The 27,195-nt window shown below is 40.1% G+C and overlaps 2 protein-coding genes across 9 annotated transcripts; one reads left to right on the forward strand and one right to left on the reverse strand.

Annotated features, from left to right (window-relative positions):
- Positions 1-1,546: 1,546 nt before the first annotated feature.
- On the reverse strand, positions 1,547-6,926 carry RMI1 (RecQ mediated genome instability 1). Of its 2 annotated transcripts, none has more exons than XM_077171592.1 (2): positions 6,787-6,926; positions 1,547-4,310 (listed from the first exon to the last, which is right to left on the reverse strand). In XM_077171592.1, exon 2 carries the CDS (start codon positions 4,280-4,282, stop codon positions 2,399-2,401), a length of 1,884 nt encoding a protein of 627 aa, XP_077027707.1. In that variant the 5' UTR covers positions 4,283-4,310; positions 6,787-6,926; the 3' UTR covers positions 1,547-2,398. The 2 variants fall into 2 exon arrangements, with proteins under 2 accessions (XP_077027707.1, XP_054507955.2); XM_054651980.2 differs by having other exon boundaries at positions 6,679-6,840.
- HNRNPK (heterogeneous nuclear ribonucleoprotein K) lies at positions 6,825-26,867 on the forward strand. Of its 7 annotated transcripts, none has more exons than XM_077171594.1 (16): positions 6,825-6,957; positions 9,402-9,480; positions 9,577-9,655; positions 10,519-10,629; positions 11,966-12,022; positions 13,529-13,572; positions 14,456-14,528; positions 15,016-15,144; positions 16,124-16,252; positions 16,703-17,010; positions 17,376-17,430; positions 20,278-20,328; positions 24,134-24,155; positions 24,233-24,315; positions 24,754-24,923; positions 25,681-26,867. In XM_077171594.1, the coding sequence occupies exons 3-16, from the start codon at positions 9,608-9,610 to the stop codon at positions 25,712-25,714; spliced, it is 1,314 nt and encodes a 437-aa protein (XP_077027709.1). In that variant the 5' UTR covers positions 6,825-6,957; positions 9,402-9,480; positions 9,577-9,607; the 3' UTR covers positions 25,715-26,867. The 7 variants fall into 7 exon arrangements, with proteins under 7 accessions (XP_077027709.1, XP_077027711.1, XP_077027713.1 ...); XM_077171596.1 differs by lacking the exon at positions 6,825-6,957 and adding an exon at positions 7,107-7,230 and having other exon boundaries at positions 9,577-9,656; positions 10,532-10,629; XM_077171598.1 differs by lacking the exon at positions 6,825-6,957 and adding an exon at positions 7,107-7,230 and having other exon boundaries at positions 9,577-9,656; positions 10,532-10,629; positions 15,031-15,144.
- Positions 26,868-27,195: the final 328 nt, after the last annotated feature.

Raw genomic sequence — 27,195 nt, forward strand, 5'->3', positions numbered from 1 at the left:
AAAGTGGTTAAGGCAAGAACCAATGACTGCTATGCAGAACCACACAAACCATTTTCTGTTTGACATCAGCTCTTAAATAAGCATGCTCTCTCAATATAACTAATTGAATTCCTTTTCTTGTTGGAAAAACGATGCAATATTTCTCATTAATTCTAAAAGCTTGAACACAGATCTGGAAACCTTATACACCAGAAAATTGTACTGAAATATCTGCACAGCAGTCATGCTGTAAACACCTTTATTGAGTTCTTCTTGCTTGCACTGGACCACAGGCATGACAGTGGCTTTCCAGAGAGTACATGTAGCAAGTGAAGACAAGGACAATGGGGGAGGGGGAGAAGAAGAAGTCAGACAAGTAACATTGCCTTTAAGGTGGGAAGGTGGGGGAGGGAGAAAGATAACAGAAGGTACATGCAATTATTGTAGCAGAGATGGCTAAATATTAATGCAAATGCAAAAAAAGAGGGGCAGGTGTGACTTCATCATCTAAACCAAACACAACACTTAATTTGATTTTGCAGTTTGAATAACATGACTCTTGCTTTGCACAAGCAGAATAAAAAACTATGGATTATTTGTGCTATTTGAAGTCTGAAGACTCCTATCCTCTTACATGCTAAAACAAAAACTTCAAAGGAAGTTTCCTAACTCATTATAGGAGAAATATTTCCACAAAACAGCATTGAAGGTTTACAGTCAGCTCTATTAACATCTACAAGGTTTACATGCAATGAAGCTTGGTCAGTTTCCTACTAACAAGCAATTTTTTCTGAAACTGTAACTCAAGATCCAGTAATGTAGGTTCCAGACAGGCCAAAGCTTTTGCTGTTACAGTTTTAAACAATGTACTGCTCCCAAAATCCTCAGAAAAGAAACCCAGAGGTGGCCCATGAGGTTTTTAATTTCCTCAGGTTCTCTTCAAAGTGGGAGGGGCAAGGAAAGAAAGGGACACAGGGATGGTTGTCTTTATAAAAAAAAAGCCTAAACTCCCTTACACCTCAAGCATAAAAACCCTCAAGATGTCTCATGCTCTACCTTCCTCCATTTTTACCTTACTTGGCAAATCACCTCTAGTTTTCCTTGAGTCTTAAAGCATGGTTCTCAATTTGGGATTGAGCAGTAAGCTATACTGACAACTTGTCACAGCAAATCTCAATGGCCTAACAGACATTGCTCAGAGAAAGAAAAGGCTTTGAAAAAATATAATGACGGGTCATTTAAAAAAAAAAATTCCTCTCCCAGTCACCAATTTTACATTCTTTGCAAACACTGCCAATGCTGGGCAGACTGCTCCTGTTCCCCTATTCCTGCCAGAATATGAATTCTTCTGAATCTACAGAGAAGGAACCCAACTCAAGCCAACCAACCAAAGGAAAAAACAAACAAAAAACCCCAAGACAAAACAAACCAAAAAACGGGCGAAGGGAAAAGAATGGGAAGAAGCAAATAGAAGAACGAAAACCTTAATAAAATAATTTCTTATACTCTATACACTCAATAAAATATTTATTTTTCTTTCAAAGTGACTAAGCAGCATCCACCAAAATTTAAATGAAAACTTTAATATATTATTTTAGAAGCAGAAATTTAAAAAACTCAATCAAAATTAAAACCAGCAATAAGTATACATACAACATGTGCACAGCAAAAATATTTGACTACACATGTAGTCAAGTAACTATAAGAGTTAATGAATGAGTTGCCTCTGGTTTCAAAACTGCTAGCAATGATTAACATTAATGTGACAAAAATAGAATCCCCATATGTTATAGTAATTTTCTGCTAATAAACACCTTAAAACACTTGGCTTTCTTTTAAGTTATTTGTAAAAATATAGAGGGTTTTAAAATCTCCTTTTTTCATAGGATTGGATTTTTTTCCCTCACACCTGAATATTTAGAAGACAATCTTTCATGTCTCTATACTTTAGGTTTTTGCACAGTGAATATAGATTTGAGTCTTCAGATTGGCATAGACAGAAGGGACTGTATTTGATTTAAATTTATTAAACTGATTTTCTCCAAGAAAAAATTGAGTCTCCTGTACCTTTCTTTTAAAAATCAGGTAAGTGCCTGAAAAAGTAAAATAGCAAGATGGTTTGTTCATCGTTATACATTTATTGACAAATTCTGCTACTCAAGATTACCAGTCTAGAATGCGCAGGATTTTGCAGAATGAAAAGGTGAAGACACAAATATTCGAAATCTTATTCCAATACTGTCACCATACAAAGCAATCTGCCCAGTTTTGCTCCAATGAGTCATCTCCTTGTCTCACTTTTACATTATAATTACTGATAAAAGACACACCACTTAACTTGAAGTTTAACTTTCAAGAATTCTTCAAGGGAAATCTGACTTTAACATTTCCCAATCTATAGTCTGGAATTTTGCACATATTATTTATTCAAACGTTTCTTCAATTGTTCTAGATGCCTAGCATCAGCATCCTGGAGAATTAATACAGTAGCTTTAGACTGAAATGGATTAAACTCAATGGTCATCAAACAACAAAGATCTATCAGCTGCTTTTGACATTTCTCTAAACCATCCTTAAGTTTTAGACGTAAAGCAGGATCCTTTTTCAGCTCATTAATCTCAGGTACTGAAAAGCCAATGAAACTTGTCAGAATATCATCAGCAAAGTCTACTTCAAGATAAGCAGAGCCATCAGAAATTTTTGCCTTTATACCCCAGGACCCATTGCTTTTTGTGAGGTTTCCAGTGAGAGTGACAATAAAACATTTAACTTTCAGAAGTCTAACAGTTTCTGGTTTTTTTGCAAGGAGAACGGAAATATATGTGAAAGGTGGAGAATCTAAATCTAAATGTGTCTCTACTGCCTTGCAAGGAAACATCTGCGAATCAGGTCTTTGCTGATCTCCTTCTGGATCCATTTCTAAGGAAAATACAGGATCATCATTTAATACCCTGCTGTCAGAAGTGTGTTGGTGTTTACATCTGCTCTCATCTAGGTCTGTATAATTCTGCCCCTCTTCAGGAGGAGTTTCCAAAGAAAATGCTGATGAACTGCAGGTCTGATGTAAGCCCTTGTGCGGCAAAAAGTTACTAATGCTATTTCCATCTTCATCAAATATTGTTCTTCTCATGTTCTTTTCGTTGCTGATAGCTTCCCTGGGCTTATCTATTTCATTCACATTGTCTTCTTCACCAGTGCCATTTAAAGATGAATTGCAGGAGTTTCTAGATGTATGTGGAAGTCTGCCAGTAATTAAACCGATGTTTCTGTTCATCTCCACTGGTGGCACATCTTCCATCTCTCTTTGCATCTCTTCTTCCAGAAGAAAGTCATCTTCTAAAGGAAAGTCATTTAAAAAGCCATCAGCATATTCTGTGGGAGGTGAAACTTGTTCATCTGAGTGAGGCAAAGGACTTCCAGATTTTTGTAGCAAAACATTTCCATTGTGTGCACTCAGTGAACCTGAGGCTGTATTAAAATTGTTGCTTCTACTACAGTATCCACTTTCTAAAGATGTTATTTTGTTTAAAGTAAATTCATTATTTTCATCAAGGCTGGCTAAAAGCTCTTCATCTGAAGGGCCAAGAGTTTGTTCTAACTCATCCACAGGCCTTGAAAAAATCTGTTCATGTCCAGCTTGTCCAACAGAATTAGGGTTTTCAGCTTCTCCAATTAATCTAGCAAGGACTCTTTCCTGACAATAATCTTCAAGAAGAGCATCAACTTCACCACCCAACAGTTTCACATTTTCTGGTTTAAGCAGAAGAACTCCAAGACGATATGCAATATTGCCCTGTACAGTGATTTTTGTTCCAGGAGGAAGATTACTGCAGAGAACGGGCACTGGTTGATACTCCATGCCCTGAATTTGATGTACGCCATCTGTTAATTGCAGCATCAGCATTCGAGTCGGCTTTGCTTCCCAGGGCTTCTGAAATGTCTGAGTACTGGCTGTCACTTCTTCATTTACAGTGCTTTTCCCTCTTAGCTTCTGCAACTGAGAATATGCTGGCTGGCTAACATCCACCAGTGAATCAATCTGTAAGGAGAAGCAGCCTGATAACTCTCCTTTGGGAGTATCTAAGATGCAGTTAGGCAAAATGGGGTATTCCAAGTCTCTCAGATCAGTAAGAAGCCATTGCTCAAATACCTGCTTGTTAATCTGAGCTTGACTTAAATTACTACCACTATTTTCTTCCTGGATCCAATTAATACATGCTTCCAGCCATGTTAAAGGAACTTTCACGTGCCATGTGGATGAAAGCCAGGTTTCCACTCTTGCAACAATGCTAGATGTAGACATTTTCTTTTATGGTCAGATACGGAATTCCCTAAAATTGAATCCAAAAAGACATTTAATCTTCTGACAAAAACTGAAATTATTACAAGTTTCATGCTTATATTGCATTAAAAAATTTAAATTAAAAACACTTCTACAGACAAGGAAATTCACAGGCATTTCCAACATTTAACGTTTCAATCAGCATAGAACATATGTGCAATTATCAGCATAAAAGTTATGTGCAAAATATAAGAAAAGCATGGAGACTTATACAAGCAACCTCACTTTTGTGTTTATTAAACTAGAAACATATAAATGAAACTCTTTTCTTATAGATTGAAAGTGAATGGACAAAAAACCCAAACTATAAGAGCAGTAGGTTTTAAAATATATTTCCTCTTTTTTTATGGTATTCTTTCTGTTAACACACAGCTTACTTTAGAAATTGACCTGGGATGTTACTCTCCCACTTCACCAGCACTGTTAGGAACAGAAGAGGATCTATAGAACCAAGCTGAGGTCTATCAACACCTATATCAGAGGAGTGACTTTCAGTCCGTGACTGAAAGCTTTGTACCGACAACAGAAAGCTGGCTTTGAAACATTGTTATCTGGAGACCCAGGGCAGGACTTGGCTGCATAAGTGCCAAGTCTTGGCAGCTATCAAGGACATCAGTGGCTAATAAACTCTAACTCCTTGTTAGTTTAGGAAGTAGTACTGCACAAACAGAGTAGAACAGAAGTATTTCAGTTGGAATGGACTCTGAATGATCATTTAGTCCAACCACCTGAAAAATTCAGAGCTGACCAAAAGTAAAAGCACGTTAGTAAGGATATTGTCCAGATACATCTTAGAAACTAACAAGTTTAGGGCATCAGCCACTTCTACAGGAAGCCTGTTTCAGTGTTTGATCATGCTCTTAGAACTAGAATAATTCAGATTGGAAAAGACTTCCAAGATCATTGAGTTCACTCTGAACACCACTACCATGCCAACTAGATCATGGCACCAAGTGCCATGTCCAATCACTTCTTGAACAATTTCAGGGATGGTGACTCCATCATTGCTTAAACATGCATTCTGTGAAAAATTCCTGATGTCCAACCTGAATTTCTCTTGGTACAACCTAAGGTCTATTTCAGAGACTGACCCCCAGCTTACAACAATTTCCTTTCAAGTAGATTGTGGAGACCAATAACGTCTCCCCTGAGCCTCCTTTTCTCCACCCCTGCTTCCTCAACCACTCCTAACACCACTTACTCTCTCGGCCTTGCACCAGCTTTATTGTCCTTGGTAAAGATATTATTCCTATTGTCAAGACTGAACTTCCCTGATGCAGCTTTGAATCATTCCCACATCTGTTGCTGGATGAGAGGAACACAGCAGCATTCCCTCTCCAGGTCCCCTGCCCAGGGAGCTGTACAGAGCAATGAGGTCACCCCTGAGCCTCCTTCTCTCCAGCCCAGACAGACCCAGAGCCCTCAGCCCCTCCTCACAGGATGTGCCTTCCAGCCCTGCCACCAGCTCTGTTGTCCTCCTCTGGACCATCCCAGGACCTTCTTCCCACCCTTCTCAGAGTGTGGGGCCCAGCACTGCACACAGGACTCGGGGTGAGGCGCACCAGGGCTGGATCCAGCGGGATGATCCCAATCCCAGCTGGTGATGCTGTGTCTGCTGCACCCCGGGATGGGGTTTGCCCTCCTGGCTGCCCGGGCACACACTGCTGGCTCACCCTGAGCTGCTGCCCACCAGCACCCCCAGATCCCTTTGGCAGGGCTGCTCTACACACACACTCCTCTCCCAGCTTATACTGGTGCCCGGGTCTCCATCCCAGGGGGCAGAATCTGGATTTGTTCTTGTTTAATTTCATGCCACTGATAATTACCCAGCGCTCTAATCTATTTCAGATCCCTCTGCAAGGCTCTTCTCCATCAAGAAAGTCAGCAGCACCTCCCAACCCGGTATCGCTAGCACACCTGCTAATGATGCATTCAAATCCTGCATCCATGTCACTACTATAAATATTGAAAAGATACCAAGTTGCCTAACTGCGCATGGATCATGTTCAATCCCTTAGAAAGGGCGACCGAGTAGCTCAATCCCTCCACAGGACACAACGAAAACAAAACCTACACTAAGAATATTTAAGAAACACCAGGTGTGAGTTCTGTTGTGTTTATTGGGGTATTTTTGACCTTTAGAGTGAACAAAAGAACACCCTGCCTCCAATCTCTCCCCAAAAGATCCACCACTCGGAAGATACCGCCTAGTTAGTCCAAGCAAAGCCCCAGCTTTCAACAGAGGAGGTGAAAGGGCTGAGGGAGGAAGGGAAGCAGAGGTGGGGGAAGGAGGAAGACCTGAATGAGGACACGCCGCACCTCGCAGCCCCTCGGAGGGGCCGAGAGCTCCAACTCACCGGGGCGAGCGAGCAAGCGGTGGCAGCGCGGCGGCCACGGCTGCCGCCGGCCTGAGGGACCGGGCTGCGCCCGAGCCCGCGCTCCCCGAAACCGCCGCGAGCACCCACCAGCCAATCGGAGGCGTGCGTGGAATCATCGCGAGAGTCTCGCTACAGCCGGCACCGGGGTGCACGCACAAGGCGGGGTTTTAGGGGCCGCCATTTTCTCGTCTTCTGGCCGCAGCCGCTCCCGCTTTTCTGGGCCGCCCGCTCGCTGCCCGCGCCACTCCCGCAGCCCAGGTAGGAAAGGCAGACCAGCCGGCCGCGGCACGGGTCTAGCGGCGCCACCCTTTCCCCGGACCCGTCTCATCCTTTTCCTCACGGAGGGCGGTGCGGGTCGCGGCGCCGCCTCCTGTGCTGACGGGCAGCCGCTTCACCCAACGAGGCGGCGGCGGCGCCGCGCGGGGGGCGGTGGCGGGGCCAATCGCGGGTGGCGCTGGTGGATGTGTGCGTCGGAGTCCTAGGCTGCTCCCCTTTCTCTCCCGTACGCGGCGGGGCCGGCGGCGGGCGCAGGTACGCGCAGCCCGCGGCGCCGTGCGGCCGGGGCCGGCGAGGAGGGAAGGGGGGGTGGGAGAAGGACACAGGCCGGTTAAGGCCTTGTCTGGGCCGGTGGAGCCGCCGATAGACTCCGCTTGGCGGCGCGGCGTGACACAGCGGTGCGAGACGGCCTGTGTCTCCTGTCGTGGGGCCTCAACCGCCGAGGGCTGCCGTGGCCATAGGTCTTTCGTGGGGTTGGCGGTAGAGCGAGGAAAACACTGCAAGGAGGACAGTGGTGTGTGGCCACTTCGGCTATTGCTGAGGGGCCTAAGGTGGCCTCTGTCCCCGTTGCCCCGCGGGGACAGCGCGCGTTTCGCAGCACCGGCGGGTGCGCTCCAAGGGCAGGGGTGCGGCGGCCGCTGCCGCCTTCCCGCGCCCGCCCCAGGCAACAGTGCCTAGGGAGAGCTTCTGTGGGGGATTATGATGGGCGCAGCGAGGGTGCTCCGGGCCGCGGCCTGCGCGGAAGCGGCCGCAGAGGCGGATCGGGGGGCGGAGGCTCCGCATCGCGGCCGTGCCGCTTTAGGGGAAGGGCGGAGTGCCCGTAGCACTAGGGCTGACCCTGCCCCGCCCGCTGCGCCGGGCTTAGAGCCGCCGGGCACCTCCTTTGTGTCCGCTCGGGCCAGGATGGGTAACGCTCTCCGCGGCCGCGTGGTGGTGGCGGCGGCCCTTCCGCTCCCGGCTCCGCCTCGCAGCGGGTTGGCGGGCGCCATTTCGGAGGGCGCCATTTCCGTTGCTCCTCCGCGGGGGTGCCGCAGCAGCGCCGCCGCGCTCGCCCCTGTCCCCCCCGCGCTGGGCGGGCGGCTGGAGGGGGCGAAGAGAAGGGCAGGCGGGAAGCGCCGCTGCGCCTTGGAGGCGCTCTTAGGTTCCTCATCTCTTAGGTCTGTGGTCTCTGGTTCCACCTCTCGTGTGTGCTTTAGCCCTTCAGTGTTCATAGAGAACCTGACTTTATTAGTAATGTGAATGTCCTCGATTTACCTAGCTGAGCAAGATTACTGAGAACACATGACGTATGGGGAAGCTTGACTAGGAGAGACTAAGCCGCGAATGGTCACTGCAGCTGATCACAGTTAGCTCCCCGCTGCCTTAAAATTCTTGGGATAGTTGGAAGTAGATTAGCCGGTGTCTGAAAGGGCTGTTTCACTTTGTCCATGTGTTCCTTACCGCCCGTCCACGTAACAGCGCAATATTGGCAGTGTCTTGTCTGAGATCCCGCTATTACTAAACTTGTGCGTGCCCGTTAGTCCGCTTCAAATACGTGGAAATGCCGGCATGTGTTGGGAAAACAGAGCCTGCTTATAGCCCCTACAAGCCGGGCAGCAATTACATAGCTGTCTGAGAGTACGTTTAATAAGTTAGAATCAGCTTCTTCCCCACCCCCATTCTCTCTCCGCCGATTATGAATACAAGAATGAGTGCCTGCTGTTTGTTGAGGCAGTGGAAGTTAATGGAATGCAAAGGGAAATATGTGATTGTTTGGCTGTATTTGTAAATCACATTTTTAATGATAGTAAGTTGAATTTTTTTTAATTTATGCTTCTCGCTAATGTGATTTAGTCACTAAAAGCAGGTCACAGACTGTTTCAGAAAATTGTAGTGAAGTAGAGGTGATTTTGGAGGTTTTGGGGGGGTGTGCATGCAGTGGGTTGTATATAACTGCAGAGGGTGATATTTTTAAAAAGACATTATTTTAGTGTAGTTGGAAGTTGTCATTTTATTAATTAATTATAGTTGAGAGGAACACATGCTCAAATGCGTGCTAGTAGAGAATTTGTAAAACAAATGCTGATGATTATCGTAACAGGAATTTTTATTAAGTGTAAATAGTGTTGGCCTAAATAGCAGGACCAGATTTTGGTGTAGTGCCCTTTAGAAAGAGAAACCAAGGCACATATCTTATAATGTTGAGATTATGTGGTTACTTAAAACTTGTGTGTGCCCAAGAAGTGTAATTCAGACATTAAGGGTTTATGTAGGTCTACAGATTTCACCAACTTCTCTTCATGGTGTGTTTGGCTTGGCTATGGTTTTTCTTTTATAAGGAAAAAAAATTGCAGCAATAGTTTAGGTCAACCCTTTGGTTTCTGACTGTAGCAGAATCAGACTCACAACGTGGGAAGACTCACAACTGATTTATGCTGTTTTCATAGGCTCTTGAAGCAATAGGCTGTTGGATTTTGATCCCGCCCAGAATACTTGAGTTTTTGTCAGCAAGGATATATAACAGCGGTAAGTTCTAGCAGCAGGCATTTATTTTTTTCACTTTAGCATGAGGTACAGTTTGTCTTTTTACAAAAAAAATGTACTGTCTTTATTTTTCAACAGGTTTTGCTTGCCTACATAAGAAAAAAAGGCAATGGAGACTGAACAACAGGAGGAGACCTTTACCAACACAGAGACAAATGGTAAATTTTTTAAAGGACTATTCATTTTTAGAAAGACTCTTTTTAAAATTTTAGTATTTCAAAGAATTTTATAATGATTTACCTTTACTATATGTTTGCATCAGCAGTAATTTTGTGTTCTGCATTGTCTCCTATTTTAATTAATGTATCTTTACACATGCTTTTGAAGCATAAATATATAATCTTTCTGTTGATATGTTTTAGACATGAGAACTGAAAGTTATTACTAAATGTTGAAAAATATTTCATAGGTGTATGAAGAACATGAATATGTATGAATGCTATAGGGCATATCTGTTCATTGCATTTTGTTCATTGTAACAGTTACATGCAAGGGTACGAATATATGAAATATTGCTTAAGAGCTTAATGGAAAATTTCTTGGGAATTACCAGGCATGTTTGGGCATTATTGTTGTTGATTCGTGGCATTTTTTCCCAGGACATTTGAAGTGCTACTTTGCTGTTATTTCACCAGTATTTCAGTGTTGGACAAAATACATTTGAGCTTTATGCCTGAAAGGTTTTCCCCAATTGAAATTTTAAATAAGTACTAAGTGGGTGATGATCCATTCCTTTGGATGTGTCTAAAATGTCGTGAATTTCTTACTGACTATGTGCAGCATTCTCATTTAAGCCATAGTTCACAGATTTTTAGATGAATTTTCAGTTGTTAATTAGTAAGAAAGCTGTTGACGTGAAGACTGGTTTCTGTGCTGAGGATGCTCAGAATAGAGCATTAACTGTAATTAGTTTTGTGCTAATAGGAATGAATGTATTAATAGTACAGAGCATAAGTTTGGCATGTGTTCCACTTCATTACAACTTAGAAAGTTAAATAAATGTTTATGTTTCCCCCTATGGACCTCTCTACAGGCAAACGTCCTGCAGAAGATATGGAGGAAGAGCAGGCCTTCAAAAGATCTCGGAACACTGATGAGATGGTTGAACTGCGCATCTTGCTTCAGAGCAAAGTACGCTTTTTTACTTTCTTCGTGTGTAGCATTGTTCAAGATGGTGGTGACAAAGTGTGTGGTGAGATGGAAGTATAGAGAGATTATGTGCTTTTTTTGAAATGAGGTAACTTATTAGATTAATTTTCAGTATATAGGAATGGTAGCTGTAGGGGTATTGCAATGGAATTGTCCTCCAGGTTCTCTTAAAAGGGTAAGTCCCTAAGTATCAATACAGGGTTTATTAAAAATATATACTTGCTAAGAAGTAGAGCAGTAAGGAGTCTAAGATACATTTGAGTGGAGGGTAGCTATTTTGGGGGGAATGACTGTACGTGAGTCTTTGAAGAAGAAGGTTTTTAGAGGATTATAAATAAGTGCTTTTAGATTAAATATGTGCGATGAGAACTTAAGATTTTAGTAATTCTCTCAAATAGATCTACTAAAGTTGTTCAACTATATCAACAGGAAGAAATGTGGGAGTAGTTCTTCAGGGATTGCAGTGATTTTGTTGACAAGTGTAAATCAAGTTGCTGTGTATGAATTTGCTCTGGTGTTTCCAGTTGCTACAGATGATTTATATGTTCTGAAGTATCTCAGTCTTTGGTGTTGGTGTGAAAGACTGTTGCCTGAACTCTGTGTAGCATTTCTGACCAATAGCCAAGTTACGTGGAGTGTAACTATTAAATATTAAATACATGGAGTGTACCATTAACTATTTTGCATGCCTTTAGCATAATGTGTAATAAAAGCAATATTTTTTGTAGAATCCTTGAAAGAACCTGGTAAAAATGTGGTTTTCCAATTCCTACTTTTTCCTGTTTGTCAGTTTATTAATGTAATAATGTTAATGTTGGTGGCTTTAATGAAGTTGGTGGCTGTTAACATTAATTTCAGCCTTTATTGCTTTCAGCATTTATATTGCTTTGAGAAATCATGTGCAAAACAATACTAGCACTTGAAATTATCACATGTTTGGAGCTTAAAAGTGGAATTTGCAAACATATTCCGTAAGGGGAAAAAAAAAAGATCAGATAATGGAGGAAATAGTTGTCCTGCATTACACTCATTTAGTTTGGTTTTTTTAATAGATCTAGTCTATGAGAAGTTCAACATGGGCAGAATTGCCTAAAACTTCTCTTTAGAATTGAAATATTAATGGCAAAGCTGAGTTATCTTTCTTTGTGTGCTGTGTTCTGTGGTTGTAAGAGCTTTTGGTAATTTTTTTTAATGCCAAAGTGATGCCTCCCCCCACCTCTTAAGCCAGCCAAAATAGATCTACTGTTTTTAGTGTTGAGTTCATAAACTTAGTCTGTACTGAGTTGTCATAATGTAACTTCTGAAAACTGTTTTCCAGAATGCTGGAGCAGTGATTGGAAAAGGTGGCAAAAATATTAAAGCACTTCGTACAGACGTGAGTATATATGAGTTTGAACTAATTTAACACTGCTTCTTTCAGAGCACTACATCGAAAACTTTATTGCGTGCATTTCTAGAAATGGGAGCAATTCAACTCTATAGACATCCAAGTTACAATCCATTTGTATTGATTGTCAGAGTAGATAACAGTTCCTCAATTTCTGTTTCAATTAAAATCCAGCCTGATGCATGGGAGGAGAGGTTTATGTTAAATCTCTTCACTTTTTAATAGGATTCTGCTAAATTACACACTTGAACATGAAGTGAATTACCATCCTAATTAAAAATATTGACAAAACTTAAACTCTTAATAGTACCATTCCCCATATGTGTGCATCAGTTACAGTACTGCTGAAACCCTTGCAGGTGGTTGGCTTAACCCAGTGATAAAAGAATTCTTTAACTTCCTTCAAAAAAGCAAAATGAAGTCACCCATCCGTTCCTCAACAGCTTGCACATGAAGCACAAAACCATTAATATTAAGGTTTCTTGCTTTAAATATGAGTATAAAACACTAAAGGAACATTGTATTCTATTACTTGGAAGTATTTTTAAATGGTCATGACTTAATGCCTTTTCACATTTTACAGGGGGGTTGACTCTGGTGATTGGACACATGCTCAGCGTTAATGTTGTGTATTTATAAAACTTGGCAACACTTCTTAAATTTCATTCGTTTACACTCCTGTACTTAACATCAGCTACAATTTCAATGGTTTTTCCAATCAAGACTCTGTCCAGCACAAGATTTGGCAGTATATCATTACAAATCAGTTCCAACTGCGTTCATAAACTACTGCAACTAGAATTGAGATTTTAGTTGAAATGGTCAGGAATCATACATATGCTCTCTAACTTTGGCAACTAGTTGTTCCTCTTTTTTTAGGGTTTTTTTTAGTCGGGTTTTTTTGTTTTGATTTTTGTTTTGGTTTGGTTTTTTGAGTAAATCAGTATGTCACCTATGTCCAGATAATTTAGATTGGTCTGGATCACAAACTCCCGATTTGCCCAAGGTTCTAGTACTATCAGTCTCGACAGTTTTTGCGTCTACCCTCATGAGCCAGCCTGCTACTGAAACATCATTTATTGAAAATAAATAGTAGTTTAGTCAGATCAAGAGACTCATTTTTAAAGTCCATACTGTTAGGCCACAGTCGGTGTAGCAATCCGTTATTGTGTTAGCCTTCAGAACAACTTAAGCTTGTTTCATTAATTGAGAGTAATGAGTATAGTTTGTATTAAATTAAAATTTATTGCTTTTCCCCCTTTTCCCTCTCCTTGTTTTTTTGGCCATATATCTCCGTTGCCCATGTACTGGATCGACTTGCCCCTGCGTTGCCCACCATGACGTTGGCCCATCCGCCCCTGAACGCCCATGTGAAAACCCTGGTTGGCTATGCCCAAAAATGTGCTCGTTGCCAAACGGGTACCATACTTGACAACTTCCGATTGAATACCCATGCCCAATGCCAACATCCACGAACGCCAATGACCAATGCAGTACAATGCCAGTGTTTCAGTCCCAGACAGCAGTGGCCCCGAGCGGTATGTCCCAACAGTTTATGCCTCACTGCCTGAATAGAAAGAGAGAAATGTATTTTATTACCTGCCTTTGATATAATTAAATAGTATCCCCTTATAGACGGTGTATTGTTTTTTTTCAAGTTTTCTGTCTTATTTTCCCCATTAAGTCTTTTTGTCACTGAACTTTTACGTGAGTTGCCCACCCAAACAATCCACTAATTTTATTTCAATGGAAGGAGCACAGCTTCAAGTGTTGCATATTTGCTGCATTGTAAATCAGATTGGTTCAAAATAGTCTCTCGCTCTGTCTTTGTGGCCCACCTTGCTCCCCTCAACATTGCCTGTTCATAATTATTTCTGATGAAGTGCTAATTCCGGTTCGCTTTCCTTCACTTCTCATTTGTTTCGTCTTTTTTTTGTCTTGCATTTGTATTTGTTTTCTTGGAGGCCCCATTAGTAATCTGAGTTCCATAACCTTATTCCAGATGCAACGTTCACCACTTGTATATCCTCACATTTAAAATGAGAAGGTGTGCCGGTTCTACGAATGTAATAGCGAGGGTATCCTAATTAGTGGTGGCGGGGAACATGAATATTCACTTCTACTTTTCAGTTCTGCGTCAGTTTCTTGCCCGCTTAATTTGAGCCCTTCCAAAAGCCCATTCTGTCTTTCTCTTTCTGCAAGACCTACCTAATCTTAAATTTCTCATGCATATATACTGGGCATAAACAAAGATGCATGTGTTGTAAATTGAGCAAACAGGTTTACTTTAAATGGGGAATACTTGTAATCTCTTCCTTGTAGTAAATCTTGTAAAAACGTTGTGCGTGATGATAAAAAGAATTTACTTCTATTTTTCTTTTCTACCCTCTCCATATTGTCTGTCATTGTGGCTTCCAACAGTATCTTGAGTATAAGTGCAGATATAGAGACAATTGGAGAAATCTTGAAGAAGATTATCCCTACTTTAGAAGAGGTATTTATCTTGAAATTTTCTTCTGTTTAGAATGAAAAGATTAACTTTTGAATGAGATTGTTCTAGAGTATTTACTACTTTTTAAACACAGGAAATTAGAAAAGTGAAAAATGCCAAAAGCCTTTTAAAGAAGGATTATGGCTGTCATGTTGGCATTTTTTGGGTAGAGGGCAAAGTCTGTCATTGTTTATTAAACTAATATTTTTAACATTTCCCGTTTTCCAAATAATAAGTGTTGCACTGTTTGATGCCTTCTTAAGTCATTATAGCAAGCGGTGCAGTGTAATTTAATAAATAATGAAAAAAATAGGAAAAAGTGATACTTCACATTGAGGTGAGGTGTTTAAATTGTTGTGGTTGTATCAAAAGAAATACACAACTACAATTCAGCAATAAATTAAATCGCCCCCTTCTTTTTATAAAGAAGAAGCTTAAAACCCCAAATGTTGAATTTTTGTGAATCATCTTTATTTGCTTCTCCCTATATGCATCATATTTACAGTACCAACACTACAAAGGCAGTGACTTCGACTGCGAACTTCGACTTCTTATTCACCAGAGTTTGGCAGGAGGCATTATTGGTGTCAAAGGTGCTAAAATTAAAGAACTCAGAGAGGTACTTGCTTTCTGTTATTCTGAGATTTCATTTTGTTCAATAAGCAATGTTTTCTGTTAATAAGGGGTACATCTAAGTATCTGCTGTGTGGTAATTCCTTCTCAATGTGTTGCATACATGCTTTTGATGTTGTGGGGCAGAGAAGTTGCAATTTCTGTGGGAAGTTGCAATTTTCTTGCAGACCCTCAGAAGTAATGTCAGTGGTAGGGCCAGGACTTGGTTAAACATATTTTTGGTAGAGTACTGTTTTTAATGAAAGTATTTTTACTTCATTTTATTACAACTGTATTCATTTCTCCTTTTAGACCAAACTGCTACATAGTGTAGAATTATTTGTGTGGTTGAACACACAAAACAGCTGAGAATGAAACCATCTCCACAGCAGATGTACTGTGGAAAGACTTCATGCTTGCTTTTGTATTTTTTCATTCTAACTCCTGGAAGACCATATTTTTTTTAAGTGAAAGAGTAAGATTCTAAAAACTTTATGGTCTCTATGAACTGAAAACACATGGTTGAGTTTCTTTGCATTGTGGCAGTTTCAGGTCAGTTCAGGTATAAGCCAATACTTGTTTGCATGGATTAAGACAAGACAACTAGACATAATCCTAGCAACATTGCTGTCTTAGCATTCAGAGCATGTTTAATTTGGAAGCTAATACAGCTCACAATGGTTACGTGTAAGCTCACAATGGTTATGTGGTCCTTTTTCTAATGCTTAATTAAAAGATGCATCATAGCTGCATCATAATTAAAATAGGAGAAAATTGGGGTTTTTTTCTTCTTAATACAAAATTTAGAGCAGTGAGATCTTTAAAATATGTAATCTTGAAATTTTGTGTGGTAACTCAAAAGCGAGCATGCAAAATGAAGTGGGTCGGAACTTAATTGTATTTTGAATCTATTTTTAAAATATTGTAATGGTTTTATAAAGTTTTTTAAAATATATTTGATAATCTTGTTTTTTTTTCTTCTGCAGAACACTCAGACCACCATTAAGCTCTTTCAGGAGTGTTGTCCTCATTCGACTGACAGAGTGGTGCTTATTGGTGGAAAACCTGATAGAGTTGTTGAGTGCATCAAGATTATCTTGGATCTTATCTCTGAGGTAATGTTTATTAAATTTATTCTTTCACTGGCATTCATGAATGTTTTAGATGTTAATGGGATGAAAAATGGTGTCTTTCAGTTTCTGGTTTAAATTTAGTACCTCGTGCTTTCCCAGCAGCAAATGATGGACAGTTATGAACCTTGGGATCTGTTCCTGTTGTTTAGAATTGGGGTACACCTCATGAGCAATTTTTGGTGGTACTGGGCCATTTATGCTTTGCATGTGATCAGAATGAAAAATTCAAAGAGGAAGAAAAACAAAATGTGTCTGCCACATCTAAGTAGTTTTACTGTCATAGTTAAGTTCACAGGAAGCACATCAACATCTCCTTTCTTGGCAGCATTGTGAAATCAAGAACATGTTCCAAATGCATTGTGTTAGTAATTAAATATGCCAGTTGTAATATAAATATCTGATTTGGGGAATTGTTTTGTTTGTTTATATTAGTCTCCAATTAAAGGACGGGCCCAGCCTTACGATCCCAATTTCTATGATGAAACGTATGACTATGGTGGCTTCACAATGATGTTTGATGATAGAAGGGGACGGCCAGTGGGCTTTCCCATGCGTGGAAGAGGAGGTTTTGATCGAATGCCCCCTGGTCGTGGTGGACGACCTATGCCTCCCTCAAGAAGAGATTATGATGATATGAGCCCTCGCAGAGGACCTCCACCACCTCCACCAGGTCGTGGTGTTAGAGGTGGCAGCAGAGCTCGTAATCTTCCTCTTCCTCCTCCACCACCTCCTCGTGGCGGGTAAGTTGTCGGATAATTATAAATATAAAATATAGGAGATAATAGAACTCATGTTCTATATCTGAGTCATATTCATATTTTCAGTGATTTTTCCATGCTTCTATATTGGTAGTGATTATGCAGGATTGAGCCTGTATTAGACAAGAGTATTTTGAAGTATACTGAAATTTAATTACCTGCTGTGATGTAGTAAGTTGCCAGGACTATAGTCAGTAGTTCTGAAACTTCTCTTATTCAGTACTTGGTTAGAGTAGTTTGATACTAAGTTTATGTGAACCCTGAATGGGAAAATTCAGATAAGAATAAACAAGCTAGCTTATAATACACGTAACACAATTAAAATACTACTGTCTTTTTTGTTTTAGAGATCTGATGTCCTATGACCGAAGGGGCAGACCAGGAGACCGTTACGATGGCATGGTATGAGTTTAAAATTTGCTCTGTTGTGTCCCTAAGTACAGTTAGCGTGCTGAACTACATGCACTTTCATGCAGGACATACATGGTTCTTACAGTAAAACCATATGTTTTGTCCATACAAATGGTCCTCCTGTGGATGAATATTTGAGATGTAAATGGTACTCTTTTGTTTTCTTTCTTTCTCCCTGCCATCAAAAAGATTCAGTGATTTTGATTGTGCTCAGGTCTGTAGGTTTTCTGGAACTGGCCATCTTTCAGATTTTTTTAATCAGTATGACATTCATTCTTGTCAGTTACTAAACTGTTCTTATGTCAAGCTGTAAGTTTTACTTTTGATTCTTGTCCAGTTCCACTGGGGTTTGGTTGTGGGTGTGTGAGCAAGCAGCTCTGTAGTGCTTAATTACCAGCTGCTCTTAAATCACAACAGAGGTGGATATCTATAGTAGCAATATTCTTTTCTCCTCTGGCTTTGTTTGGCACCTTCTTTAAGATAACAGGTGACACGTTTTTTATTTTCTTCAAAATTAGTGTAGAAGATGAAAAAGAGCTATGAAGTTGGCTACCTAAATGGGCTTCATATGAACTCCTTAGGAGTTACTGGAACTAAGAGTTACTGGAACTCCAGATTGCAAGAATGCCATATGCTTATTAGTAATAATAAAAGGAAAGATTTGCAGTTACAAATATTTGCAGTCACAAAAAAAAACCTGTTTCCCATGCTAATCTACATGCTAAGAAACTGGAAGAATGGAGAAGTACCTCTCCAAGATTCCTTATCTGTAATGACATGTTTTCAGGGCTAAGGTATTGTGTTCTTCTGTTAGCAGCTTATAAAGCCTGTGCTAGAGTACATAAACTTAACAGCCTGCCCTTCTTTGGGTATTTGGTTGAGCACAGTCTTACTTAGCTTGACTCTTGGGCAGTAGTTTGTTCTAATTTTGTTCTATTTTTATTCAGTTCAGCTAGAAAATCCATTTTAACTTAGGCTTAGCCTGTCAGGTTGACCTTCACTTTATTGGTATGAGTTTCTATAGACAAGGGAGGAATTTCTACTAGCTTGGTTTCTTTCATGGGAAAAAAAAAGCAATTTCATTTCTTTTCATAGTGAAGCTGCTTATAACTTTGGCTCCTTTGTAACCAAGTGTTATAGCCATTGAAGTGAGGACTACTTCCCAGCAAAGATGGAATTTAATTTCTAGTTTTAGTTAATCATGATCCTAATATCCTAAATTGTGTAGGCAGAAATTTCCACACTGAGCACGACATCACAGTTTCAAGCATTATGCCAAAAAGTAACGTCCTCCTGTGCTACAAGCATCAAAAATTGTTGTGTAGCTAAAAGTTTAAATGAAACCAATATTACTGTGGTTTGTGATGAAAAAACTGCTCTTAAAGAGTAGAAATGCTGTTTTCACATGAATTCTGTCCTACATAGGTGTAATGAAAGGCAACAATTGATGAACATCTCAAAAATACTGGAAAAACTTACTGTACAAAACCAGTTTTTTTTTGCCAGTTCTCTTTTTCACTAAAGGCAGAAAGAACAGTTGACAGTCTTTAAGACTGGATGCTGAACTGTGGTTTTTCCTGAGCATTGACAGCTTTGTAAATGCTGAGATGAGAAAAACCCATTTTGATTTTAAAAGATGCGTAAATTTCTCTTGGCATACAGATTTAATCACTTAAGATGCTACTTGTCTGTTAGCCTGGCTTAAAGTTGTAGTATAAGTACATACTGCTGTTTAAATGCTCATTTACTTACAGTCTGTTCTGAAGCTTTTTCTCCAAAGTACAGACTTGTTTATCAGCATATAGAAATGTAACTACTACAGTGTGTAACACTCCAGATCAAGTCCTGCATACCATAAGGGCTATGGTGATCTGAAAAATCCTGAGTTCTGTGTATTTTTTAACACCCTCATTATCAGGAGCATGTAAAAATTAGTAAAGGAAGAATGTATGACAACTCTTCAATTTATTAGTGCAGATGCTGGAAGGAAGTAACAAAATTTCACGTTCCTAGGTCACTCTTAAAAACTAGAAAAACTTACTACAAAAGAATTTGACATCAGTTAGGACTGCATGCAGGGGTTTTTATTATATGTCAAAGTTAAGCTCTTTGCCTTATCCAGCCCATCTGTCATCTGGTTTCTGTTCCAGTTCTGAGTAGTGACTAGAACTACTCAGTGCTGGTCTGCAACGTGAAATATTATGTATGCCAAGACACCCTGGTTCAGAAACTAATTTTGCACAAATAAACATCACTTGTTGAAACAGTAAAATTCTGAAAGAAAGAAATGCCATATATCATATGTTTTAGAAACATAGTTAAGTTTCTAATGTGGTTAGGCAGTGGTAGATTGTTAGTCTACTTGCTAACAGGATGAGGTATATTATAGTAAAACATAAGAAGCAGTGTCCTTCCTGCTTAACCTGCAATTGGCATAATCACTTGCAGTTACTTGTTTCAATCTTACTAAACCTTTTTTAGTAGATAGCAGAATTAATACATGTAAAAATATAAAAAGTCTTTCTGGAAGAAAAAAGAAGGCTTAAGTTTTGCCTTGCTTCTGAGTGAGAGGAAAAAGTTTCTGAACTGCTTAGTGAGAGAAAAAATCTGCTAATATCATAGAAAGAGAAGGAAAACAAAAGTTTCCCATTTAGAGTTGCCCCAAAGTAAAATTAAAAGCCAGTGAGTTCTGAAAGTAGTCTAAATCACATAATTTCAAGTCTTTGTTAATGGTATAAAGGTTTCTTTATACCACTTTGCATTCTGTTTGGCTGCAACATTCTCTAAAAGTCTGTATGACCTGGATTTCCTTTCTTCCTCTAATGTTGCGTCTGGAAGATGATGCAGTGTCATGTGGATGCCTGTGATGACATGCAGCCACCAGAGCTGGTGAGTGTTTTCAGCCTGTTTTGGAAAACTGCTTTATTGAATGAGTTCAGTGATAAAGCAAATTTAAGAGATTTTGAGTGTAGTCCATGGCAACTTGTGCCTATTAAAATTTATAAAGCCATTCTTCTGACTTTGAATTTAGGGGCAGACTTAATGATGTGTCCTTTGACGGCAGGTAATGTTAATCGAAATACGGAATTATGAAGCAGTCTGGTGAGAATAGAGGAGCTTCTCTGTGCTTCTTTTGCCTCCTTTACACAGTATTTTCATTTGGGTACATGGTAACTTTCTCCGTAACTGATGCACTGTAGATGCATCAATTTATGATTTATGTTTTGTTTTACTTCCATAATGTTGTGGGATTTTATTTCAAGCAGCAAATATTTAAAATAGCTTCTCACTTATTTGTGAATCAACTTTGTTTACCTATCAATCTATTTGAAAATGTGACCAGATAGGTTTTGGGATGTTATTGCAGAATTATAGAATGATTTTGGTTGGAAGTAACCTTAAAGATCATCTAATTCCAGCCTGCCATGAGTAGAGAACCTTGAACTAGTCTGGGATGCTCAGGGGTCCACTGAACCTGGCTTTGAACACTTCCAGTAATTGGGAGTCCACATATTTCTGGGCAACCTGTTCCAGTGCCTCATCACCCTCGCAGTGAAAAATTTCTTTCCAATACTTAAACTAAACCAACGCTCTTTCAATTTAAAGTTGTTGCCCCTTGTCCTTCCTCTACATACCTGTGTGAAAATTCCTCTCCAGCCTTCTAGTAGGCTGCCTTTTGGAGCTAGAAGGCCACAATAAGATCACCCTGGAGCTTTTTCCTCTCCAATGTGAACAATTCCAGCTCTCAGACTCTCTTACAGGAGAGGTGCTGCATCCCTCTAATAATCCTTGTGGTCCTCCTCCAGACTTAATCCAGTTGATCCATGCCCTTAATGTTGGGAGCCCCAGAGCTGGATGCAGTACTCCTATTGGGATCTCAAGGCTTGACCTTTCGATGCAGCCCAGAGTAGCAACCATGCCCTGAGCTGCAAAGTACTCATTGCTGGGTCATGTTCCACCTTTCACTCGCCAGCATCCCCAAGTTCTTCTGTGCAGGGCTGCTCTCCATCTGTTCCTCCCCCAGCCTGTGTTGGTACTGGAGGTTGCATCAGCTCAGGTGAAGCACCTTGCTCTTAGTCTTGTTAAATTGAATGATATTTCCTATGCGCTCACTTTTGGAGCTTGACGAGGTTCCTCTGGATGCCATCCAGTCTTTCAGGTCTGTCAACAGCACCACTCAGTTTGCATACTTGCTGCAGGTGTACCTAATCTGTTTGTGTCATTGATGAAGACATTGAATAGTCTGCACTGCTCCTTCCTCTCTGCACTGGTCCCAGTGGAGGCCAGTCTCTGAGGGACACCACTTAATGTCTGTTGAAACTCTGAGCCATTGACACTGTCTCCTGGATGTAACTATCGCTATTCAATAAGCAGTCTACCGGTGGACTCCATCCCTCTCCAGTTTGGAGGGAAGGATGTGGGGACTATGTCAAAGCCTTTACAGAAGTCCAAGTACATGGTACCTGTAGCCCTTTTCTTGTTTACCGACGTAGTCACTCCATTGTAGAAATTAGAGAATACATCAGGTGTTGCCACTGTCTTGAAGATGGCAAAATGCTGCCAAATTAATACTTTTTATTAATTCATGTGAAAAGTCAATTCTTAGCTTATGTACATGGCAACTGCTGTAAAATTCTATTATTTTGTGATGTGGAGAGGCAGATGTGATCAAGGAAAGGTATTTTCTTTAAAAGAAGTTAGTCCAAAAAGGTATCCTATGGCAAATACCAGCAGCAACATGTGTGTGTATGCAGTATGCTATGTGATCAGCCTCTCAGTTTAATCTTTAGCAGAGTCCTTCATTGTCTTGTATTTTGGACTTGTGAGCTCCGTTATGTTGTCTTATAATATGTATTGCTTAGTAACATGATTAGACAATACAGGTTGCTTAGAGACAGAGGATAAGCTCAACACTTTGATCTGAATAGCTTCCTTTTTGATGCAAAAAGAAATGTGGTAAGGAATATTTTTTGGGAAAGTTGTTACATTATAACTTCTATGGGCCCCTCCTTGTGAGTGGATGAACTTGACTGATACCAGGGGCCTACCCAGCTGCTCTCATGTCCCTTCCTTAGTAGAGTGAGGGGAGAAAGCAAGACAGAAAAGTCTGGCTCATGATGGAGACAGGCAGATCACTTGCTAATTAACATCATAAGCAAAACAGAGTTGGCTTGAGTAGGTTTACTGCCACTTTGAGTAACATGGTGAGAAACAGAAAAACACCTTCACCCACTTCCACTTCTTCACAGACTCAGCTTTCACTCCTTCATTCCTTACTCTGCTATTTCTCTGCCGTGAATGGTGCAAGGGGTAGTAGGGAATGGTAGGTTCCCAGTCAGTTCGTTGTACCTGTCACTGCTCCTTCCTCTCTGCACTGTTCCCCTTCTGCAGTGTAGGGTTCCTTTCATGGAATGATACAGCTGGAGCTGCTCAAATGATCTGTTTCCAGTGGACTGCAGTTCTTAGGGAACTGTTCCAATGTGGGTCCCCTTTGTGTGGTACAGTTCTTCAGGAACAGACTAATTGGGTGTTAGTCTTCTCACAGGGCACAGGTATTTGCCTGTGTGGCTTCCTTCTGGGCATTTCTACCTGCTCTCAGCATAGCATCCCTCAGTGGGCTACAGTGTAATGATCCTTTCCAGTGTGGTTTTCTCCATGGGCTGTAGGGTAGTCTCCATGCCAGTTCCTGGAGCACTTTTTTCATCCTTGCTCTCTCTTGCAGTCAGTGCACATTGGGTATTTTTTACTCTTTTCTTAAATATTATCACTGAGATGTTATCAGCTTGGCTGATAGTTTCAGGTTTAGGTAGCCCCAGCCTCCTCTCAGACACCCCAAGAGTTCCTTCAGAAGTTGAATTTGAGAGAACCACATATATTTATTCTCTGCTTCTGTAGCAAAGTATAAATACATGGTTTTGCACACTTAGAACACATTAGATGAAATGAGAATTTGATGTCAAATGCAAGTTTACAAATCCTAAAAATAACAGAGCCAGGAGTGCTCGTTGCAGTCATTTACATTCGGTGTATGGTAGATCAGATGTAACAGAAGTAATTATTGTCGTGATTGCTTATTCTAAGATGTAAAGGGTTTGTAGCATGGTCAGAATCAAAGGTGTAGATGTAGTTGGGCGATTTGCTGGGCAGACTTCTAGCCCCGTAACTGGAGACTGGAATGTCTTTTGAGCTGTATTTGTAGTATTAATAAGGTGGCTCTACCCTGATTTTGTATTCTAATGTTTAGTACAGAGGTCACAAGTAGTTCAGCATCAGCAGCTGTCTGCAAGAAGCTGAGATGGTGAGACTGCCTTGGTAAACTGGCATGGCGGAATTCTTTGTCGTTTTATGTGTTATTCTTAGAGGATTTGATAGGGCAGGATAAGAATCACAGAATATCTGGAGTTGGATGGGACCTACAAGAATCATTGCATCCAACTTGTGGTCCTGCATGAGATGGCCTTTGGTCCAAATTGGACAGAGGTTAATGAGATCTCTCCCAGCCACCCTTTTTGTTTCTGGTCTTCCATCTTTGCCTCAGGATGCCCTTGATGGCATAACACTGTTGTATTTCTATCAGATTGAGGGTTGTGATGTTTGATTAAATGGGCTCAAAGTTAACAATATAATGCTTAAGGTAAAAATGTGTTAATGAAATGTGGTTGTTCACATTGTTTTTTTCTCTTTTCTCTTACAGTTTGAGGGTGGCTCTGGTTATGGTAAGTGTTCATGTAGAACCTTTGCGTGTAGTTCATTATATAGTTACTAAAGGGCTTGATGCATACACTTAAATCAGATTATTCTTATGCAGGGGGGCGTGGTTCATATGGAGATCTTGGTGGACCCATCATCACAACACAAGTAACGATTCCCAAAGATGTAAGTAAAGTTGAGTTGCTTTCAAGTCAGGCTTTCTCTTAAAAAAGAAGTCACAGCCATTTTTTAGAATACTTAAAATGCTTGATTAAGTACTTCTAATACAAAACAAGTGTTTCTAAATTGCCAGCAGTGTAATGCTTGACTGTTTGGTTTCTGTCTTCAGAGACACGTTAAAGAATTCTACTTGTGGTTAATACTCAGTAATAGATATGGTCCTTGTAACCCATGTTTTGCAAATGAGAGCTGGTTCTCCCAGTTTAATCTCATCTGTGTTTATACAATTAATACCACAGGGGATACTTTTAGGCTATAAAGAAATAAGCTCCCATTGCAGCACTTAAAACTGAATTTGTGGAAACTACTCAAGTGGTGGTGTAATTTTCTAGCTTTTGGAAAGGCAGTTGTATCAGGAACTTAATGTTTTTGCTTTCTTCCTAGTTGGCAGGATCTATTATTGGAAAGGGAGGCCAGAGAATCAAACAAATACGTCATGAGTCAGGAGCTTCGATCAAAATTGATGAACCACTAGAAGGCTCAGAAGATCGGATAATAACTATTACAGGAACACAGGACCAGATACAAAATGCACAGTATTTGCTGCAGAACAGGCAAGTTAAAGTTTATTGTTGTCCTTACTGTCAAATTGACATGTATATTATAAAACTGCTCTCCTCTGTGAATCATTCTTTTAAGAAGGCAGGTTTTAAGTAACTATTTGAACCTAACTTCTCTAGTGGTAGTTCTGCCTTGATTCTCTTCTGCTCTCCATTCTAATTAAAATGAAGACACCCTCAAAACTAATCTTGCTGGAAGACATCTTAACCAAGCAGTCCTCTCATTTCTGTGGTGAAAACTGCTGCAAAAAAACTACTTGTAATAAATTACATAGAGCCTGTAGAAAATATAGAAGATTTCAGTGGATGTTGGCCTAGTTCTGTGTGGAAGACTAGTGATTTTGTTGTTTTTAGATAACTAAATTGACAACAAATCACAGTCTGCCATATGGCACAGACCATGCCTCTACAGGACAAGTTGAAATCGATTTGGGGCTGTTATGCAGCATTTCACACCTTCCTGACAGTACTTTGCCTTTTCTGCCAAATATTAACAGCTACAGATAGCATTTGCTGTATTAACATTCTGGCTGCTATAGCAGTTTTAATATCTTAACTGGAATGTTTGGCTTTAGATTACTAATATTTAACTATGCCTGAAATACACTAATATAATTGTTAGCCATTGACATTTTAAAATTATGTATTTTTAAATGTGTTAGTAATTTGTAATTTAATATGCTTTATGAATGTTGATGCAAGATGTATGGTCCATCATTCTAATACATGCTTTTTTCTTTTTCTTTTATAGTGTGAAGCAGTATGCAGATGTTGAAGGATTCTAATGCAAGATTATTTTTTCTTTTTTATAGTGTGAAGCAGTATTCTGGAAAGTTTTTCTAAGACTAGTGAAGAACTGAAGGAGTCCTGCACCCTTTTTTTTTTTATCTGCTTCTGTTTAAAAAGCCAACATTCCTCTGCTTCATAGGTGTTCTGCATTTGAGGTGTAGTGGAATCTTTGCTGTACACCAGATGTAATGTTTTAGTTCCTTACAGATACATGGGGGGGGAAGGGCGCACGAGACTAACATTGAAATTTTGAAGTGGCAGAGAGAATGAATTCTATTTTTGTTCATTGTTGGTGGTAAATTGTACTGTTTTTCTGTAATTGTTGTGAACACCCTGCTTTATGTACACTGTATCTTACTTTGAAGGGGGAGAATGTGGTAGGTCCCATGTCCCTGGCATTTGTTGAGAGCAGTGTGCAGAATGAAACGCATTTTTGTAAGAAACATTTTAGGATTTTTAAATAAATTTAGTGAACCTATTCTTGGTGGTCATTTTTCTTCAGGTCTACATAAGGTCATAACTAAAATGGATACACCTAGTTTGTTTTTTTTTCCCTTATAAGTTAGAGTTGCTGTTAAGCTTGCTCTTCAATTTCCTTGACATATAGATGGAGTTATGTGGGGTTTTTTTGACAAATTAAAGAGATCGTGTGAAAACAATGACTGCTTTGCTGTTTGGGGGGCAGAAAGGTGAAAATACGCAAATGTGTAAAACTTGACATTTTTGCAAGTGTTTGGCCCTCTTTGCAATACCTATATATATTGGTGACGGTATATAAATAAAATACTTCAAAACTTTGTGATGTCACTGAGTAAACAGTTGTAAAGTACACCTGGTTTTAGACAGCTTGCTTCATGCAGAGTTGCTCTACCATTACTGAAAAAATTATACCTGTTTCCTGAGCTCTTGTTTGTATGAGGTAGGAATTGCAAATTGGCAAGATGAGATATAACTGTGTAACTTGTTTTCCATTGTATGCAAAACTTCAACTTGTTTCCCAGATGTATGTTGAGTTCCATAAGAATTATTTGTGAGAAATTAAAAAAAATATAACGCCTCTGGATATCTCATGTAATACCTTGGCATTTGTATTTATAGTTTAAAGTTTTAATTTCACTTCCTGAATAAAAACAGATTAAAAAGTTTAAAGGTGTGTGGCACATAGAGATATGATGGATCCAGACTAAGTGAAGATTCTTTTATTGTCTTTGGTTGGTTGGTTTGTGGTGTCTCCCCCTCCCCCAATTTGTGGTTGATGAACTTGGCCTTTTTAATACAGCTGCTCTTTAAAATAACATGGTAAAGGCGAGGAGCCTGAAATGTTATGCATAAGGCTGGCTCCCTTGGCAGAGTGATACTGAATTCTGTAGAAGGAAATGCCATCACTCTGGTTAAGTCAGTGGGAAGTCAGCCAGCTTGGTACACAGCTTGGTACCTAAATTCTAGAGTCTGCAATGGAGGCTAAGGTTTTGGGCAA

Source organism: Agelaius phoeniceus, chromosome Z, assembly GCF_051311805.1.
Source record: "Agelaius phoeniceus isolate bAgePho1 chromosome Z, bAgePho1.hap1, whole genome shotgun sequence".
In the NCBI taxonomy this organism is placed as follows: domain Eukaryota; kingdom Metazoa; phylum Chordata; class Aves; order Passeriformes; family Icteridae; genus Agelaius; species Agelaius phoeniceus.

Bases quoted from the DNA above. Each gene is read 5' to 3' on its own strand.
- HNRNPK (XM_077171594.1), top strand. From the start codon at position 9,608: ATGGAGACTGAACAACAGGAGGAGACCTTTACCAACACAGAGACAAAT. The intron at 10,630-11,965 runs GTACGCTTTTTT...ACTGTTTTCCAG, and splicing joins GCATCTTGCTTCAGAGCAAA to AATGCTGGAGCAGTGATTGG. The intron at 24,316-24,753 runs GTAAGTAAAGTT...CTTTCTTCCTAG, and splicing joins AAGTAACGATTCCCAAAGAT to TTGGCAGGATCTATTATTGG.
- RMI1 (XM_077171592.1), bottom strand. From the start codon at position 4,282: ATGTCTACATCTAGCATTGTTGCAAGAGTGGAAACCTGGCTTTCATCC.